The sequence below is a fragment of the Cyclopterus lumpus genome, chromosome 3, assembly GCF_009769545.1.
Source record: "Cyclopterus lumpus isolate fCycLum1 chromosome 3, fCycLum1.pri, whole genome shotgun sequence".
NCBI lineage: Eukaryota > Metazoa > Chordata > Actinopteri > Perciformes > Cyclopteridae > Cyclopterus > Cyclopterus lumpus.
Window position 1 is genome coordinate 13,612,003 of NC_046968.1, and position 18,019 is coordinate 13,630,021.

The 18,019-nt window shown below is 41.8% G+C and overlaps 1 protein-coding gene across 1 annotated transcript; it reads right to left on the bottom strand.

Annotated features, from left to right (window-relative positions):
• Nucleotides 1-4,562: 4,562 nt before the first annotated feature.
• Nucleotides 4,563-17,514, bottom strand: trim66 (tripartite motif containing 66). Its single transcript, XM_034529664.1, has 17 exons — nt 17,168-17,514; nt 16,145-16,358; nt 14,250-14,376; nt 13,805-13,921; nt 13,529-13,643; nt 13,125-13,271; nt 12,303-12,420; nt 11,169-11,989; nt 9,411-9,617; nt 8,958-9,087; nt 8,778-8,859; nt 8,503-8,689; nt 7,284-8,191; nt 7,051-7,174; nt 6,868-6,942; nt 6,295-6,447; nt 4,563-6,184 (listed from the first exon to the last, which is right to left on the bottom strand). The coding sequence occupies exons 1-17, from the start codon at nt 17,174-17,176 to the stop codon at nt 5,948-5,950; spliced, it is 3,771 nt and encodes a 1,256-aa protein (XP_034385555.1). The 5' UTR covers nt 17,177-17,514; the 3' UTR covers nt 4,563-5,947.
• Nucleotides 17,515-18,019: the final 505 nt, after the last annotated feature.

Consider the following 18,019-nt stretch of genomic DNA (forward strand, 5'->3'; position numbering starts at 1 on the left):
CAATAAAAGTAAAAACCTTGGTGGTAAAGAAAACCATGTGTGGCCCCAGTAAACATATTCTGCTGTTGTAATCGCAACATAAACCTTTAAAGGCTGAGTGATTACTGCAGCTACAGGCTGCTATTATGAAAACCTTAAACCAAAACATAAAATCGGTAACATTTGGTTTATTTCGTATGATACAGAAGACAATGACAACAATGCATCACCTAAACTAATATCATAAACATATCCTCTTGTGATTAAAACATGTTATTTCTGCCTGTGAACATGGAAATATTACCAAGTTGAGCTGTTTGCCATCAATGGACATCCTTCACTGTATAATGAATCCGCAGAAATATGTTTGCTATAAAATGTAGGATATGCTATAATCAAGTGTTAACCGATGCACATTGACACAATTGGAGAGTTAAACACAGAGAATGCAAATGCACAAAGCTCTCTTATGAGAGGCAATGAACCCAGCATGGTGCCAGTTTAGTCAAACTATGGAACAATGATTACTTTAATCACTGTGGTGCATGATTGCTCTTAGGGGGAAAACAAACCAATTAATTTAGAGCAGAAGTGAAGAAGTTTGAAATGTAAAACCCCTCTGCAAACTGTAATTATATTACAATCATCCAGCCTGCAAGATAAACACTTAGTGATGGTAAAATGTGCACATCACTGATTTCAAACACATGACATTGAAAAGAAGGTTTTGTTGACTCACTTTAGATCAATGAACATAATAAGTGTGAGGACAGCAGAAACGCATTGGGAAACACATGAGAGCAGCATATGATGTGTCTTTTAAAAAAAAAAAAAATGTAGTGTGGTTTAATGAGTCTCTCTACAGTCGGGCGCAGGAGGCATTCCTCTCCAATAATATGTTTAGTCAGGAATCTCACCAGAACAACTGGGGAGATTATGAGTGACAAAGAGACATATATTTAGAGACTTTATCAAAGATGTGCATAGGTCTTTATGTTACAAAGTACAAATGATGCCACTTTTTATTAAAGTATTATATTTCACCATACATTTTATATCCGAGTATAAAATAAATATAGTTTGTCATTTTATTTTGTTGTCATTAGATTTTGTGATATGTTTTTGAAGATAGCACAATACTCACATGTATTACAAAATATAAGTGGAGTCCTTCCATATATTCAATGATGCTGGATATATTACATTACATTTTTCAATATACAGTAGTCACTTTACATTTCATAAATGTTATACATGTTTGTGATAGGTAAATAGTTTTGCAGTGAAACTTTGTTGCATCGCAGTCTTACGTAAAAGTAACGACTAAAAACTAAAAAACAGTGTTGAGAGTTGAGTGCTTATTATTTTTCCAACATAACAAAGCTCAATAGATCCACACGTGATCACAGCAATGTCATCTCATTTCCTCTCAGCCAAAGGTTGGAAATCATCCCGTTAGGTTCAGCGGACACATTCATGTCAAAATCACTTTATTTCACGCTAATCTAAATTGGTTAGTCAAGTCAATTTGATACATTTCCATTTATAAAAGTGTGGTCATTGGGAGCTACATTACTCTACAAATATTACACTGCCATTAGCATCTGTCCAGGTCTAGACTCATAATAACAGATAAATTAAATAAACACACTTATACAAAGTTGTCACACTTTCTTATAGTCTACACTTTACTCTCTACCATTGCATAATGTACACACAAAGAGACTGTCTGCTGTGCTCACCCGTTTCAACTCAACCCTATCATTCATGACGGTAAAAGTGTGAAATGAGCTGCTAAAACTCTGCCTCCTCTTGTCGCTCTTCTATACGCTCTCGACACACTCTGCAAACTGCACAGGCGAGTGTCTGAAAGAGCTGCTTCACCGCCACACGTCCCCCTGAGAGAACCGGGAACATGCAGAGAACATGCAGAGTCTCTGACCCTTCTCCGCCAACATGACAAGTTTTGCAAGCAGGGAGGCAGAAAGGTCGACCGACACACAGATGACAGACCGGTCTCAGGACACCTCACAGTTTATGTGCTGTTTTGCAAAACAGTGTCACGTGTGCCATGAGGACAATTCAAACGCATCTCTTCTGTGTCTACACAGGTTCATGGACATTTTACAGTGTAAAAAGAGAACAAATATCTAAATTATGTCTAGTTTTCCCTTGTATAAACCTTTAATGAATAAAAGATACGTCATATTACATTACAAGTAAGTGGTAAAGGGCTCTAAGTATCCAGCACAACAAATTGATCAAATGTGACTTTCCAAATAGATGTGAGCGCTTCATTTGAAGATCCCCAGCAAAACAAAAAGACTCCAAACTTTGATTTCAGACTGCTTCACTGGTCAACTCTGATTTCTATCTCAATACTTGTCTGTCTGCCCTTTCCTTTGGTCATCAAAGGTCACAGAGGTATCACATCATAATCATGTCAGGTTTTACTACATGTTTGCAGAAGGAAAGGTCACAATCCTTATTCGAGAAATAACAAAGCAAGATGCCCCCTGAACAACAGTGAACACATTACACCTTTGGCTTATCTTTGTAGGCGTTCTTTAAAAGACAAACACAGACAAATACATGAAGGAAAGATTAGCAGTGTAACATTTGAAAAGATGCAATGTTATCCCCCCTATCCCTCAATAAACAATTAACCTTGTTACGTCAAACTGTAACTTGGACAGTTTCTGGACTGAGGGGCGTCCTCATATTTCAGTTTAACAGCAATACAACTCCAAATAAAGCTTTCCTTTCTCCAGACATCAATGTATCTAATAAGAAACATCCCTTCTTCTATTGTGTGACTAAATCTCAAACAGACTGGCAGATACTGAAATCCGGCAGAAAGGAATTTTGTGCCATTAAGAACACTTGTGAACTATTCAACCTTAAATTTGAGACACAATAACGATATTGTTTTACATGCAATGAAACATTTCCCACAAAACCTTTTTGTATGTGATGTGAGACAGCAGGCAGCAGTGAATCCTGAGTAAAAAGCCTCAGAGCCAGGCAGCAACTTGACATCATGTCTGCTCTGGAGACAGACTCCTGTGAGCAGCAGCTCTCCTTCTCTCATGTATTCCAGTAAATCTAATTCAAACAGCATTTTGAGAGGATCTTGCTTTAACTGGATGTTTAATCAAATATATACAGTTGCGCAAAATTCTTTCAACATTTTGACAACGGTGTCTAAGTTCGAGAAATTCAGACGGAAAACAAAGAGAGGCAAGTGTCAAAAAGAGTGAAGATAGAAGATGTGGATTGCTGCTGTTGGCTTAGTTAACTTGCCAACATCATATCTAGTAGATTATTTTGCCCTGAGGGCAGTCTTCCAGGAGAGGCTACCCCTTAGGCTGGTTGCTTTCCCATCAAAGCTCTGCCACTCATGGTAGTTTGATAGATGTCTACGGTCTGAGTAACAATCATTGTTACAGTCTGATAGGAATGCCTACCTTGAAGGCCATACTTGGGACAATAAAGTCCCCCAACTCTCCTCCTCCCACCCCCACCTCCACCTCCCCCACATCTCTTAATGCTATGACATCAGGCAGTAAAGGAAGAACATTAAGACATCTTAGGGAGGTGTAACACAGAAACATCGAGCTACAAGTGGATCCTCACAGACATACTTGATAGGTCCCTACCTTCGGTGGTACTCCCAAAGATGTTAACTATGGCTTCACAATCAAACACATTGTTGTTAAAAAGCTTTAAGTCTTCAATAGTGTAGTCACAGTAATGTCAGAAGTTAGAGTGAAGCCTCTGTCTGTATTAATTGGTGTTAGACCACAGGATGTGTGAGAAGATTCAAGCGATAAACAAGGCTTTTGCTGAGCGTTTTGTTGAAGTTACATTTAGCTTGAGGTTTCATCCGTTCCTGTGTTTGTGGTAAACAAGTCAACTCAAACAAACAAACAGTATTAACTGATCCTCAAACTGTCACGTACATTTGTCCAGCCTCATTTGAGTAATTGACAAGATGATGTGAGCATTACTTCATTTGATTCACCTACCACCTGTTTTATAGCTGTATATGCTCATGTGCTCAGCATACTATATTTAACTTTACTTACCAGTATTTAAAAAGACTGTATGCATGTTATTCGTGCCCTGTGTTGGACAGTTTGCTACAAAATCTGCAGCTTCGGGATGTATTATCACTGTACGAGAAGCTCAATGACAAGAGAGGCTGGAATCAGAAGATATTTTCAAGGGAGCCAAAATCAAGTTTTATTGAAAATTCCCTAAACCAACCTGAACCCTTTGAAATAATGGAAAATTACATCCAAATCAAAAGATTTGAATGCATCCTATAGTGTTGAAATACATTTAGAATTTATATTTTATTTTATCATAATAGTTGAACTACTAGAGATGAAAATGACTAATACCAATCCAACTATAAATGGCTGCAATTCATACTGATTGGTGGTTGTATACTGTAGATAAACATTTAATAAACTGTGGCGATGTAAATGATACTTATTTTTTCTATTTGTTCGTTTCCTGTAACTTTTGATAATTTATAATGTCAGATGGAAAACAAAAACAAAATACATTTCCTCTTGTATGCATTTTATTGATACTAATATATGTGCATTTATTGTTGACCGTTACAGTATAAAGAAAGAAATGAACCAGACATGTATTGATTTTAAATGAAGTAACATCCCATATACTGTATATTCACTATTCTTGACAATGAGCAATGAGTGCACAGACATTCATTTGTGCAGTAATTACTCTTATTGTCAAGTACAATCTATCTTAAGCTGCAGGAAGCAAGTAACAAATATTTAAAAACAGGAAATGCTAAACAACAGCGGCTATTAGGAAATGTAATTTTCTCAGTGTGGCTTTACAAATAATCATCAATACTGAATGATGTCAATACTTAACACTCTTATTAAGCCTGAGATATTTAAATAGAGGAGTACAAGGTGTTGCTGAAACACGGGAGGAACAGAAAGTGTACATAATGTATACACAAACTTAATTTATGGTTAAATGTAAAATAAAAACTTTCTTGGATTGTTTAATTTGGATATTAAATCTTTTACCAAACATGACAATACATGTGTCCCTAACACTGGCTATAGCGCCATCAATCCCTCACATTATGTATCACTCGGGTTTAAAAAGACAAAGTTAAAAGGATTCACTGCTGCTTTTCATAAAAAGCTACTGAGACACATAATAATATCAATAAATCAAACCTAGGATAATTGCCTGCAATCATTTAGTAATTAAAATGCAAAATATAGTAAAATAAAGTTCTATACAGTTACACATATATAACTATGTTGAGTGCTTACGAATATGATAAATTCAGTATTCAGCCATATCAAAGTTTCAAAGTGCTGTGTATAATCAGAGCTATATTCACCTTAAAAAAAGTACAGAAATCCACTTAATTAAGATGCAAAGTGAGATTATTAAACAGCCAGCAACAGAATCCTCTTTGCACAATACAGTATACAACATTGGCTATGTGATTTTAGGAGGTCTGAACATAAATAATTAATGTATTTTCCAGTGCATAATTGGCATAATATAACATGATACACATATAACAATTACAGCCTTGTCTCACTGCTATATGATGTTTTAAAGCTGCAGAAGCCACCTTACGAAACTGTTTGATTTGTTTACCTCCAATGAGATGCGTTTCCAAATGTGTAGAATATAATATGTAACGAAAACTAATCGGGTTCTGCACTTTCTACTTCTTTGATTTGTGGAAGTTTGCAGTGATAATAATTACTCCAGCATTCGTCAGTGCATCAAATATTTGAAGAATATTTCAGTATGTTCAGCTGCCATCGGATGGCAGCACAGTGATATTATTGCAAGCCACTAAATAGATTACAGAATGGAAACACTGTCACAGCCCCTCAGGCTGCGAAATAAAAACAGCACAATTACTCACAAAAACAGCATTTTGTTGTCCACGTTAGAAGTGTTGTCTCCTCGACTTGAGGGAGTGTCTCCTCTTCCTCTTCCTGTGGCTCTGCTCTCTCCTCTCTGGCCAGGGGAAACCACTCTCTGCAGTCCTGTAGGCCTCGTCGTACTCATCGCTGTCAGAGTCCGCCTCCGCTGCAAGGAAAGCTCTGTCTGGGAAAACCTCTTTCAGATTGGAGGTGAAAAACACCTCAAGGTTGCGGCCTGCTTGAGCAACCTCGGAGTCAGGCTGTGTTCAGAGAGGGAAAGAGCTCTTATCATTTGTGCAATCTAAACGAGGATTCATTGTGATTATGAGACATTGAATACACACATACAGGATATCCATTTTTCACTTACATAATTGAACTTTGCACAGTTGTGAAACATGAGATAGACATCAGTGACAAACTGTTCGGTCGAGTTATAATGTCGAGTATTCCTCTTGTTGAGTCTGGCCCTGATCACAGACAGGTCCATGGGCCTCTTAACAATCTGGTAGTAATGACGAGCCTGCATGAAAAAGCAGAGGCATTTAACACTGATTTGGAAATAATGCACCCAGACAACTTTGCAATGAGTGGGTCTACTGTGCACATACATGCATAACCTAAAACATTTTCTTAATCAGCTTTGCAAATATTTAACACGTCTTTCAGGCCTCAAGGAAACATTCAATGTGGTTTGGTGAGGAACACCTGAATGTGAACAGAACTTTGTTTGTTACAAAAAACCTCCACAGGGTACCGTTAATCCACCAAACCCTGAAGAATATAGCAACAATTAAAGTGTGTTTATGTATGCCGAAACAACGAAGAAAAATCTTCATGGTGCTACTGTGTTAGTGTAATTAGAATGAAAAATAGATGAGATTAGATAGATGAGTTGGCCTTTTCTGTAACTGGTCATAAAAGTAAAAGGGTGATCACTCACAAGTGGACTGACGGGCTCATGGAAGGGAGCACTCAGGACGTTGCTGAGGATCAGAAGAGTCAGCCGCTCACATTTCTAAAAACATGACCAAACAACAAAGAACATTGTTATAAATGAAGGGAACACAGTCACAGAAAACCACCGGCCATCATTACTATGAATGCAGCTAATAAAATGGCCTACTCTCTGGTCACAGGCAGGCAGTCCATGTGCCGGTGAGTGTTCTCCAGATGTTCTCTCGTTCGCACAGTCGTACTCAACCTCTGGCTGCATGACGTCTCTGCACAGGCTGCACACCCAGTCGCCTCTGAACAGGATGAGAAACACCATCAGGTTAACACTGACGGCTCCAAATAGACGGGGAGTAATATTAAAATGTAGTGGATACATTTCATGTTTCAGTATAAGAAGCTTACGAGGGGAAGCTCAGCAGAGACGGGATGTGGCAAGACAAATGAAAGACTTTTGGACAGCGGTCACAGCACAGCAGGTCCCCTCCAATTAGACACACGGCACAGAAGTCCTCACTCTCCATCTCTGCACTGTCCCGGTCAGACTGGAGTTCCTCTGTGGCTCTTTGACCGACGGGGTTTGAAACCAGAAGTGGCCTCGGAGCAGCATCAATGTGGGACTCCTCTTCCAAGTCAGAGCGAAGTGGTTGTGGGTCGTCAGTTGTGAGTTCAGGTTCAGATTCTACGTCGAGCTCAGACTCCACAGAGCCCTGAGAGTCTGGAGGCTGATCGGATACAACGTCAGAGTCCGTCTCTGCCGGAAAACTGGGATCATTGCCAGGCTGGACGTCTGACTCGGTTTCAGCATCGCCTGACTCTGTATCAGCATCCAGCCCTTGGCCATCCTCTGATCCTGCATCTGATTCTGGGTCTGCCTCATATTCAAGACTTGGCTCTGAATCCCCTGTGATATCAGTTTCACCGCAGAGCCGCATCTCTCCTTCAGCCAGTGATTCCTCCTCAGCCAGATATTCAAGTTCAGCCTCAGATGAAGACTCTGCATTTGGGTGAGAATCTGGTGATGCATCCAAGTCTAGCTGGGGGTCTGGATCAGCCTGAGAAACAACTGCTTCCTCTGAGACTGATCTGGGATCAGAGTCAGAGTCCAGATCCAGATCAGAGTGAATCTGTGGTACATATTTAGGGTCAGCGGACGCAGGCGTGGATGCCTTACAGGAGCCGATTCTCCCTCGGCTGTCAAACTCTCTGGTGGTCGAGCGTGCGGTAGACTGATTACGGTTCTGTCGCTCTGCATGTGGTGGAGCTGTGTGTGAGCGGGTGGTCCTCGTGGTCTCAGAGCCTCCAGTTATCCTCTACGTTTACAACACATTGGAGAGGAGAGGAGAACAGAACAGAACACAAGGTGTCATGTGTGCTTCTATCATATTTGATTATATACATTTGCTGAATTAAACATAATCTTAACAACATGTTGACTAGAATCTCTCGTAACCATCATTCCAAAACTATCTATCCAAGCCATCTATTCTCATAAGCATTATGTATTGTATACAAACAATGACAAAGACCATTAAAGAGTTTCTGCAGTATGACTTTTAACAATCCCTCTGGTGTGTTTAGAGGATCCACTTTCCTCTACTCTATGTAAAGAAATAAGACCCACTTCAGGCGCTGCGTCGTGCTTGGCCCTCTGCTGCGGCAGCGCTTCACTCCTCTCCGTCCCGCTGGCAGGTAGAGGGTCGCTCTGCCGTCGTCCGTGTGGGGGTAGTTGAGACACAAGTATTTTAAGACGCTCTAAGCAAACCACTGGAACCCGTGGCCTTCCTGAGTCCTTCTGAACATCTCTGTTACTTTAGAGGCAAGTAGAGAAAGAGTGATGAAACCTGATTTTCATGATTGGTGCATGGATAGATGTTTGACTGGACAGCTATTACACACCTGCTGTGGCTGTTAATTGACACCCTGCATTTCCCCTTGGCCTCATAATCAACCTCTTCATTTACACAAGTAAAATAATGATCTGAAGAGAAATATGATGAGCATTAGTAAATTGTATATTTGAGGATATGAGAAAGAATCACATGGTAAGAAAGTTACGCAAGTAGTATTTTCCAGCACCTGGCTCTGTCTTATAGGACAGTAGAGCAGACTGGTGACCTCTGGAGGGCGCCGTGTCAGACGAAGTTTCCTTGACAACACAAAGCACCCCATCTGAGGCTCTCCTCTGTTTGGGATCCATACCGACATACTGAGAACAAAACAAACATTATGTAACATGTATTAGTATTTGTAACGTTATAAAGTAACTTGAAAAAAGCAATCGGAGGACATGACTTTTGGCCTTTTCACTATTTTCACACATTTTATAGACAAAAATCTTAAACGAACGATCAAAAAGATAATTTGTTTGAGCCCTTAACCAGAGTAATATATTTTATTTCTGTTAGACTTGTGACTCATGTGTTTGAGGTCGGCTATTGCTTTGTAAAACCACAACTGACAAACGGATCGCCTCTACTCTGTCTGACAGCTGAGCTGCACTTATGTGATTATATTCTGATGCAGGGTTACCTTAGATGCAGCTCCTGCCCGGAGGCTATGAGTGCTTCCTGTGGATCTTTCAGTATAAGGGCTGGTGGAAGGGACTGTCAGTTCTGCCGGGATGCTCTGGGAGCGTCTTTCCCTCCTTGTGCACACTAAACTAGGGCTGAGCCTGCTGCTCTGCACCTCAGATACACACTCGCGGGCTGTCACCGACACCTCCAGGGACGTGGATCTCTGTCAGAAACACAAACATGCAAAACTGAGCAGGTTTTCAAGCTGCATCACATGCACAGATGCCCTTGTTCATGCCATTAACAACAGACAGGAGAGAAAAGGAGTGGGATGTGTGCAGTGGAAACCATCTCGAGTATCACACGAGCACACACACAGAAATACACTCAACTCAATCCCTAACATGGAGAATGGCCCACACAGCTGCACATGTTACTGTTAGAAGTACAGGCAATGAGCAGGTTTGCTTACAATGCTAATGCAGGTTCAGGGGTGCAGTTTGGCCATTTGATTAAACCAGGACAGCAAATCTCTTACGAAGAATGTAATTAATGTAAGGGTCTTAAAGAGCTCCTTTAAACACTTCAGCTAATGAAAGCAGGAGGGCTGACATTTTCATTTAGGTTCTTTTAACGAATCTCACTCTTTTTTTCTCTTTCTAGTGTATCAACATACATATTCAGGCCACGGCGACACCGAGCATATACTCCTAAGTATCATGCGATTAAAACACTTACCTGATCCTTGCCCCTTGGGAGACGTATGCAGGATTTAGAATATGGAGGAAAATAGACTATAATCCTTCTCTCTGGAACGATGGAGGGGCGTGCGTATTAATCTCAGAGAGCAAACTAGAACTGAAATTAAACTGGCAGCTCCCTCTATTCCCTTAGCGACTTATTAATGACAGGTTAAGTACATAAATGACGCCCAAGTGGTTTGATGTCGTTTTTAGATGCTGTGTGACTTGAAAATGCAGAATAATAACTCTTGTGTTTGTACCCAGAGACCTTTTGGCGAGGTGATTATGTGGCTGCTCAAACCTTTGGCATCGAGTGTGATTATGATGAACAGTGCTCTCCTGGCCGTGGGCCGCATTGCTAAGAACAGCTCAGCTGTAATTGTCAGACCAGCGCTTTGTTTTCCCATCATCCTTTCTTCATAAAAGCAGGAGCACATTTCTGTTGCACCATCTGTTTTCAGGCTAACTGTCAACTGTGGGAAGCGATCATTCTGGCATTAAAATAAAGCTGTCCTTTAGTTTCAGTAATTTGCAGATAATTAAAACTGAAAACCTCAAATTCAAAACAAAGCTAAACTTCAACATTTCTGAAATATGCAATAACACACTCCCCATATGTTAAACAAGCTTTTGATGTGACTTAAATGTCACCGCATGATGCTTTTTCTTTTTTAATTAGGCTTTGTTGCCTTTGTCTTTTGTTCTTTGTGTTTGTCTGAGTGAGTGTTTGAACATCTGTGTTTTATAGGAAATAGGCCTGACTCTGCCTGATATATTGTGTGCTTTGAGAGGTGTGTATGAACAGTGTGGTGTGGCTTTGTTTGAGTCATATAACTTTGCAGAAAAAAACGGAAACTGAGGTGCACAAAATCCAACCGCATGCCTCGCTGTCATCTCACAGTTGCTGATGTTGATCAAACAAATATACAAACAACCCTTTTAAACAATCAAATTGGAGGGAGTTTTGCTTTTTTTTAACATATTGCAGTATTTAGTATTAGTCAAGGGTTATCGTTAGCTTAATCTCTCACCCTGACATCTCTGTGGTCTCTGAGCATCAGTGCAGGTCGGTTTCTTTGCAGCTCTTCCCTCAGCTCTGCTGCAGGAGGAACATGGAGCTGCTGCTGCTGCTTTTGGACAGGACTCTGCTCCCTCCTGTCCTGCTGCAGCTCCACATCCGGCAGCGCTCTGCTTTCAACCGCTGCCATTTGTCCTCGAGCTTCCCCCACTCTGCACCTCTCCTCCCAGTTCTCTTCAGTCATCACATCTCTGTTCACCGCCGTGTGGCTGACTTGCTGTAGCAGAGCCGTGCTGCTCGACAGCTTGCTCTGACGTTGGCCTGGCCTGTTACGGTCTGCACTTGGCTGAGCCTGGCTGTCTGGAAGAACTTCTCTGTGGTGTTGGCGAGAGAGATACGATTTAGTTTGAGACTGGTGCTGAGAGGCAGCAGCTTGTGGCTGGGATGTATATTCTTGACTGCAGTTGAGCTTGATGGGTCCCGTGACAGGTGAGGAAGGGGGAAGACATTGCGACGAGTTGTCTGAGTCCCACCTCTGGAGCTGCTGGCTCCGGTGCAAGGAGGCAGAGAAAAGAGCGGGCTGGACACAGCTGGAGTTAAAAAGGCCGGTTTCCAGCTGGCCTTTATTAAGACTGGACAGATCTGGCTGAGAGGGAATGCCATGGACGCAACACATTTGGGGCTCGCAGCAGTTCTGGTACCCACAGCCTGGTTCTCGTCCTCTGTGACACAAGGACGGCCGAGCCAAGCGGGTGATTGGCTGAGGCCTGAGAATACTGGTGCAGGCCAAGCCCTGAGGGTAAATGCTGTTTCCCCCTTCAACAGTCAGCTGGCCTGCAGAGAAACAATTGCATTAAGAGCTCTGTCCAACCAAATGATGTAATAAGTCAAGCAAACAATGGTTTTATTCAGCTATGCAGCAGAACGTTTTGTTTTTGAGAAGATATCTCATTTTGAACTCCGTGAACTGCCGTAAAAAACTTGAGCAAAATCACTGAATCCTGTCAAAAATGTCCTTTTATTCTAATACATTAAACATTTTTATGTGGGCTTATTTTAAGTTTGAATCTCATTCTGCATAATGAGAATTTAACTGTAATACAACCACTGTAATAAAACCATTTCGCTTCAATAACATTAATTTTACCTAAAGAGGAAATCTGCTTCATCCAGTAACTTGCATCCCAATTGAATTTGATCCTGACAGGACTCCAAGAGTCTGAGTGGAGTGACGACTCAAGCAGCTGCTGCATCTGAAGAGAAATCTGACAGAAGAATATATGTTCTTTTAACGAAAAACAGGATGCATACCGCAAACCCCGCTGCTGTCACTGATTTCTTAAGTACAATTATTTTAAAAAGGTCTGCTCAAAGGTCACCTAATGCTGAAAGAAAAGCTGCTGGAAATCCAACGCCAAGATCAAGCGGCAATAACACAAATATCCCACACTGAGTCTTCGAGGACAAGAGTTACATCCGACACTGAAAAAAGCACCATCCATGAAACATCAAAAGAGTATGCAAGTAATTTAGTATGCACTTCCATAAAATTACAGGCATCACAAGAGATTTGTGAAATAATTGTCAAAATTGAGGGCCACGACATCCTGACTTCCACGATACAACTTGTTTAACCCTCCCTGTCTGGTTCATGCCTGCATATTTCAAACTCCACTCTCCCAGTTTATGACGGAGGCTTTCTCTTGATCTAATTCGTAGTTTCAAAGCCTGAGTTGAAATACCCGAGTGATGCAACTTGAGTAATGTACTCAGGCTTACTGTTACAAAGCTTTAGAAACCCAGGAGACATTGTACAACTGATTCCAGAGGTGCTGTGACTAATAAACTTTACGCTTATAATAGGTGAAGTTCCCCTTTAAATGCACCAGCAATTAATTACTCCTTCCTCTTAAGGCTGTGTGTGTTACAATAAGACAGTGGACGTCTGTTGCCCGCCCTGTCCACGTACCAGAGCCCTGCTGAAGAGCACCGGGCCTCTGCAGTGGTGGGTCGTAGCCCAGGTGATGAACTTCTGAACATGGTCTAGCTGGCCACAGATCTCTATTGCCCCCTGCAGCTGGTCCTCCAGATGCTGCTGGAAGTCCTCTGAGATTTTCTGTGAAGAAACCCATAAAAATGCATCAAGTAATTATTGATACTAAGAGAGCCATGGCTGGACTGTGGGCTAACTCAATGGCTCTTTTTATGACAGATGTAGTTCCTGAGATGTTTGCTTAAGCAGCTTTGATAGATTATTAAGGGTCCTCGTCCGGTTGCTTTCAGAACTGATTACATCACGGCAGTTACTGATTCTTTGCATATAGATTCACAGGTGGCTGAATGATAAGAAGGAAAGAAAAAGAAAGTAATTACCTCTAGTTGCTCTATTAATAGGTTGGCTCGTTTGTTAAGCTCGTTCATCATAATCATCTTTGCCATTTTAATCTGGTTCTCTGCCTTCCTGTGTGCAATCTTTACTCCATGAAGTCTTCAAAGACAGAAAGGGGGAAATAAATGTGAGAAAAATCCCAAATGCAGTTCAGACATTAATTTATGGCTTAGCTTGCTATATTTCACACTTTTAAATTATTGAGCATTTGTGGCAGAAGTTGTTCAGACTTGGGACTCTGATTATGATTCTTCACCAACCTGTCCTCTATCTGCTTAGCATTGTTCTCCACTGCAGACCTCCTCTCATCCACCTGAACCATCAGGCTCTCAAACAGCCACTGCTGATCCTGTAGGGCCTTCCCAATCTGCACCACCCTGCACACATGAGAGATCACAGCATCCACCACACAGAAAGTTCCCTAATTTATTCTTTGGGCATGAAGAACATCACAATTAAAAATTGTTTCCCCTGGGGACAAGACATAATGGAGGTGACCTTAGAGGCAGCTACTGTACTGTAACATCACAGAAAACAAAAGCATATGAATACTTAATAGGTATTAGGCGAGCCAAGGGTAGTGTATGCAGATACAGATGATAAAAGTGACAAGGCAGTTCAAGAGAGTTGTTGCTCGGAGGAAGTTTTTAACCTGCGGTTACCCCTTCTCCGCAGTGTCCTTGTGCTGTGCATCTGAGGACTGACCTGTGGTTTTTGTGGGAGGACAGGTGACAGCTGCTACAGCACAGAAGGTCACATGACTCACAAAACAGCTCCAAGGGCTCCTGTCTGTGAGAGTGGCACATCAGGAGGGAAGGATACGACCCTGGGCCTAAAAAGGCAGACGGAGGGAGGGAGGAGGAGAATTAGCAATTCACACTCACACTGAGCGGAGGACCATTATTGTGTTCACGTAGTATTTGAAGAGAATAACAAACAACACTAACTAACTGACTGACCAACTAATTAACTCAGGGGGAGTTCTTAGAACTTAAAAGCTATCAAATTGCTTTAAAAGAATAACTAAATCAAATTGGATTTGGGTTGAAATTTGTGTAATAAAAAGGACGATTGCACTGCGTTTGTGTTTTTTTAGTAATTAGAGTAGGATAAAAGAAAAAGTTAAATATCGCGACAGAGACATCTTAACTTGGTCAAGGCAGAGCTAGTTTCCGCCCCCCCCGCCCATAAAACAACATTTTTGGTTTTGTTCATTGGTGAGTTTGGTGTGAGGTGGATTTTGTTACCTTTGGATAGAGCCAGGTTAGCTGTTTCCCCTGTTTCCTGTCATTGTGCTAAGCTAAGTTAACTGGTGCTGGCCTTAGCTTTAAAGTGTATTCGTATCGAACACTCAGAAAGGGAGTAGGCATATTTTCCAGAATTACATTTTTTTATCATTAGACCCAGGCAATACATGTGGCCATAGAGTTGTCCAGCATGTAATATATTTTTAGACAGCCTGACTGTTTTGAAGATGGGGAGACACTATATCTTTTGTTAGTTATATTTTACATCTATTATATTTTTTAAAATATATTTTCAACATGGCTTTCTTTCTAAAAGTGACCATAAAGAAATAAAAATGTAAACTTAATCTTTCATTCATTATTAATTTGTATTCATGTAGCTTTTAATAGTATAAGCAGTCTGTGGAACGATGGGTTCAAAGTTATGTAATGAGTTATATTGATATGCATCATTAAAACTGGCCTACCTCTGCACTTTGATACGAAAATAATAATACAATTGCAGAAAATGGGTTGCAAGTTGAGCGTCGAGATGGAAGTGAAAAATATTTCAGAGCTGTCCAATCTGCCTTTGATGATCCAACCACACACACACACACCACACACACACACCACACCACACACACACACACATACACTATCTCTCATACATTTCTAAATAGGTCACCGTAGAAACTGTTGGCCCACAGAAGGTCTATCTAACAATAGCTGGATACGGCTAATGAACGCAGCCCTAGTGCTCTCTGCTGGCCGGCTAACCTCACACCCCCCCCTGCCTGCAGATCATCACACCTCTATGTGGTAAAGAGCCTGAGCATCACCCTGTGTGCATCAACCTGATCCGACTGACCACATCCTGTCTGTCAGCGCAGTCACACAGCTTGTTCTCACAAGTACACAAACCAATCAGTAACAGTCCCACATCACAATAAGGGCGTCCAGGACTTGTTCTTTATGATTTGACACCTTGTGTGATGCAGACCTGCACAAGCAGCTGGCAACAAAGCTGCCAGGCATACTTGAGGGTCTTTAAATAGCAGCACACTAATATTAGCAAAAAGGAAATCATGCAAGCAGTTTTGAATCTGGGCCACTTGTTAAAGAGAGGTGTAATAAAACACAAGTATCTCCAGCAACTATTATCAGCCATTGCCACTGATATGCATTATTCATTGCAATGGTTCCTGCAGAGACATGATTAACAAACAAACAGAGCACCAGAGGGAAAGCAAAGAAGCCAGAACAGGCTTTGTGGCAACAGAGAGAGAGGCAGACTGCATCGCCCCAATGATAGTCTGTTATTCTGGCCTGGAAATGGAGGTAACAGCGTCTTGAAACATTGTAATATCTTGCCTCGTCCAATTGGAGGCAGGGAGTTGGAGACTCTCTGAAGCAGGTCAGGACACTGGGTGGCACTGGGCCTCTGTTGCTGGTGCAGGTCTGTGTACTGGGGTGTGGTAGGGGCTCTCTGATGCTGATGCACATCTGTGCACTGGTAACACAACCACTTGTTGCAGAGTGTACACAGGCTCTGTGCAAGGGTCGGCACTGAGCACTCTGAGCAGCTCTGAAAGACACACACAAAGAAAAACATTCCTTTTGTTTCAAATACACAGTGGACACACTCTCTCTCCCCCACCCCCCCTCCCCACACACACACAGACACAGATGCCCATGTGATAAAACGACACGGTGGCATATGTCAGAAACATTTGTGGTGTTGCTTTGCTTCGGTCTATATCACACCTCCCAGAGTTGTTATCGGTTCTCATGCTAGAAAATGTTCAGAGACTTTCAGAGGAACGTAAGTGAAATGTAACCTGTGCTAGAGCATCGTTTGAGTATCTTTAAACATTTATTTAATTTTCCAACCAGGATCATTCAAACATTATGATGCAAGTAAACTTTAAAAAGGAACAATATCAAATCTGTTAAAATAAGGATATTATAATAAAGCTCCTCTTAGTCCCTAGATATGAGCTAAATAAAAGAGTATGTCTAAGGAAACCTGGTAAGATGATGCACAGTGCAGCTTGCTAGGTTATGCCTTATTAATCCCTGTGGGGAGGTTCATCTTCTGCAGTTGAACCTTTTTACCAATTTACGAGCGGTGAAAAGCACCTCTGGACCAAATCCAGTTTTAAAACTTTAACACTTGGCAGGGGTATCCCTAATATTTAGCATGCGTCTCACGGTGGGGAGAGAGCACCACAAACATAGGAAGCATGTCAACTCCCCACAGAAAAGCCCACAGTGCCCTTAAGGGGTTCAATCACATGATCAACAGTGCAAACTCAGAAACTACTGCACAGAAATAAACAACCTCCAGCTGTGTCAAGATCAAGATAGGAAACAATGCTGAAACAAATGTCTTACCTTCTCCATTTCAGTGCTTTGAGAGTGGAGCTGTTGCCTTCTCAGCGGGAGGGAGAGGAGAGCGAGCAGCCTGACGCCTCGGCAGCAGAAGTATGAGTCTCCTACCTGAGGCAGGAAGCAGCACGCACAGAGAGGTGGCCCCAGAGGAGACGGCTTACATGACAGCCTCACTGTGCTCTCTCCTCCCCCAGTTCATCCAAGTGTAGGACCCCCTCACTGATGCGGAGGAGAGTGCCACAGTCAAATTCATCCCCCTGCATGGTGGTGCAGCCACCAAAAAAGGAGAGAAAATCTAATCCTTTTTCTTAAATAAGCATGTGCATAATAATTGGGAATTAGGGAGATAAGATAATTATTTTTTTGTAGGGCAAAATATCCCCGCAAGCTCTTTCCAAAATGGAGGAAGGAAGACCAAGTGACCTACAATAAGAGAGGGAGGGAGAAAGTGTACTGTAAGCAACTTTTAGTTCTTTGGAGCAGGCAGTGTGAGGCAGGAGGAGGCGATGTTCAGCTCAGGTTGAGTTGGAGTATGTGTGGCTGAGCTAGGATAGGACGGCTGTGGCCTTCTTCTCTTTGTCAGCAACGAGGAGGGAACAGGTCCCAACGGAGCTCCACGCTAACGTAGCACACCGAAACCGGGTCAGGCTCTGATAAGCTCCAGATGGGACCAGGGTACCCTCCTGCAATTCCCTCCAACACTGTGAAATCAATTAAGATTTTAACTCAACATGTCAGAGAAAATGAACAGAGCACACTCTGAGAAGAAAGAAAGAACCAACTGCAGACACAAATGAAGGAAATTTAGACACTGAATTGATAATATTCCGACCCTGCATTCGCAAAAAAATTATA

What these genes read in the sequence shown, in the direction of transcription:
- trim66 (XM_034529664.1), bottom strand. An exon ending in TATTAATAGAGCAACTAGAG is followed by an intron (nt 13,272 to 13,528) that starts GTAATTACTTTC and finishes GTTTCTTCACAG; the next exon opens with AAAATCTCAGAGGACTTCCA. An exon ending in ACTGTGCAAAGTTCAATTAT is followed by an intron (nt 6,185 to 6,294) that starts GTAAGTGAAAAA and finishes CTCTGAACACAG; the next exon opens with CCTGACTCCGAGGTTGCTCA.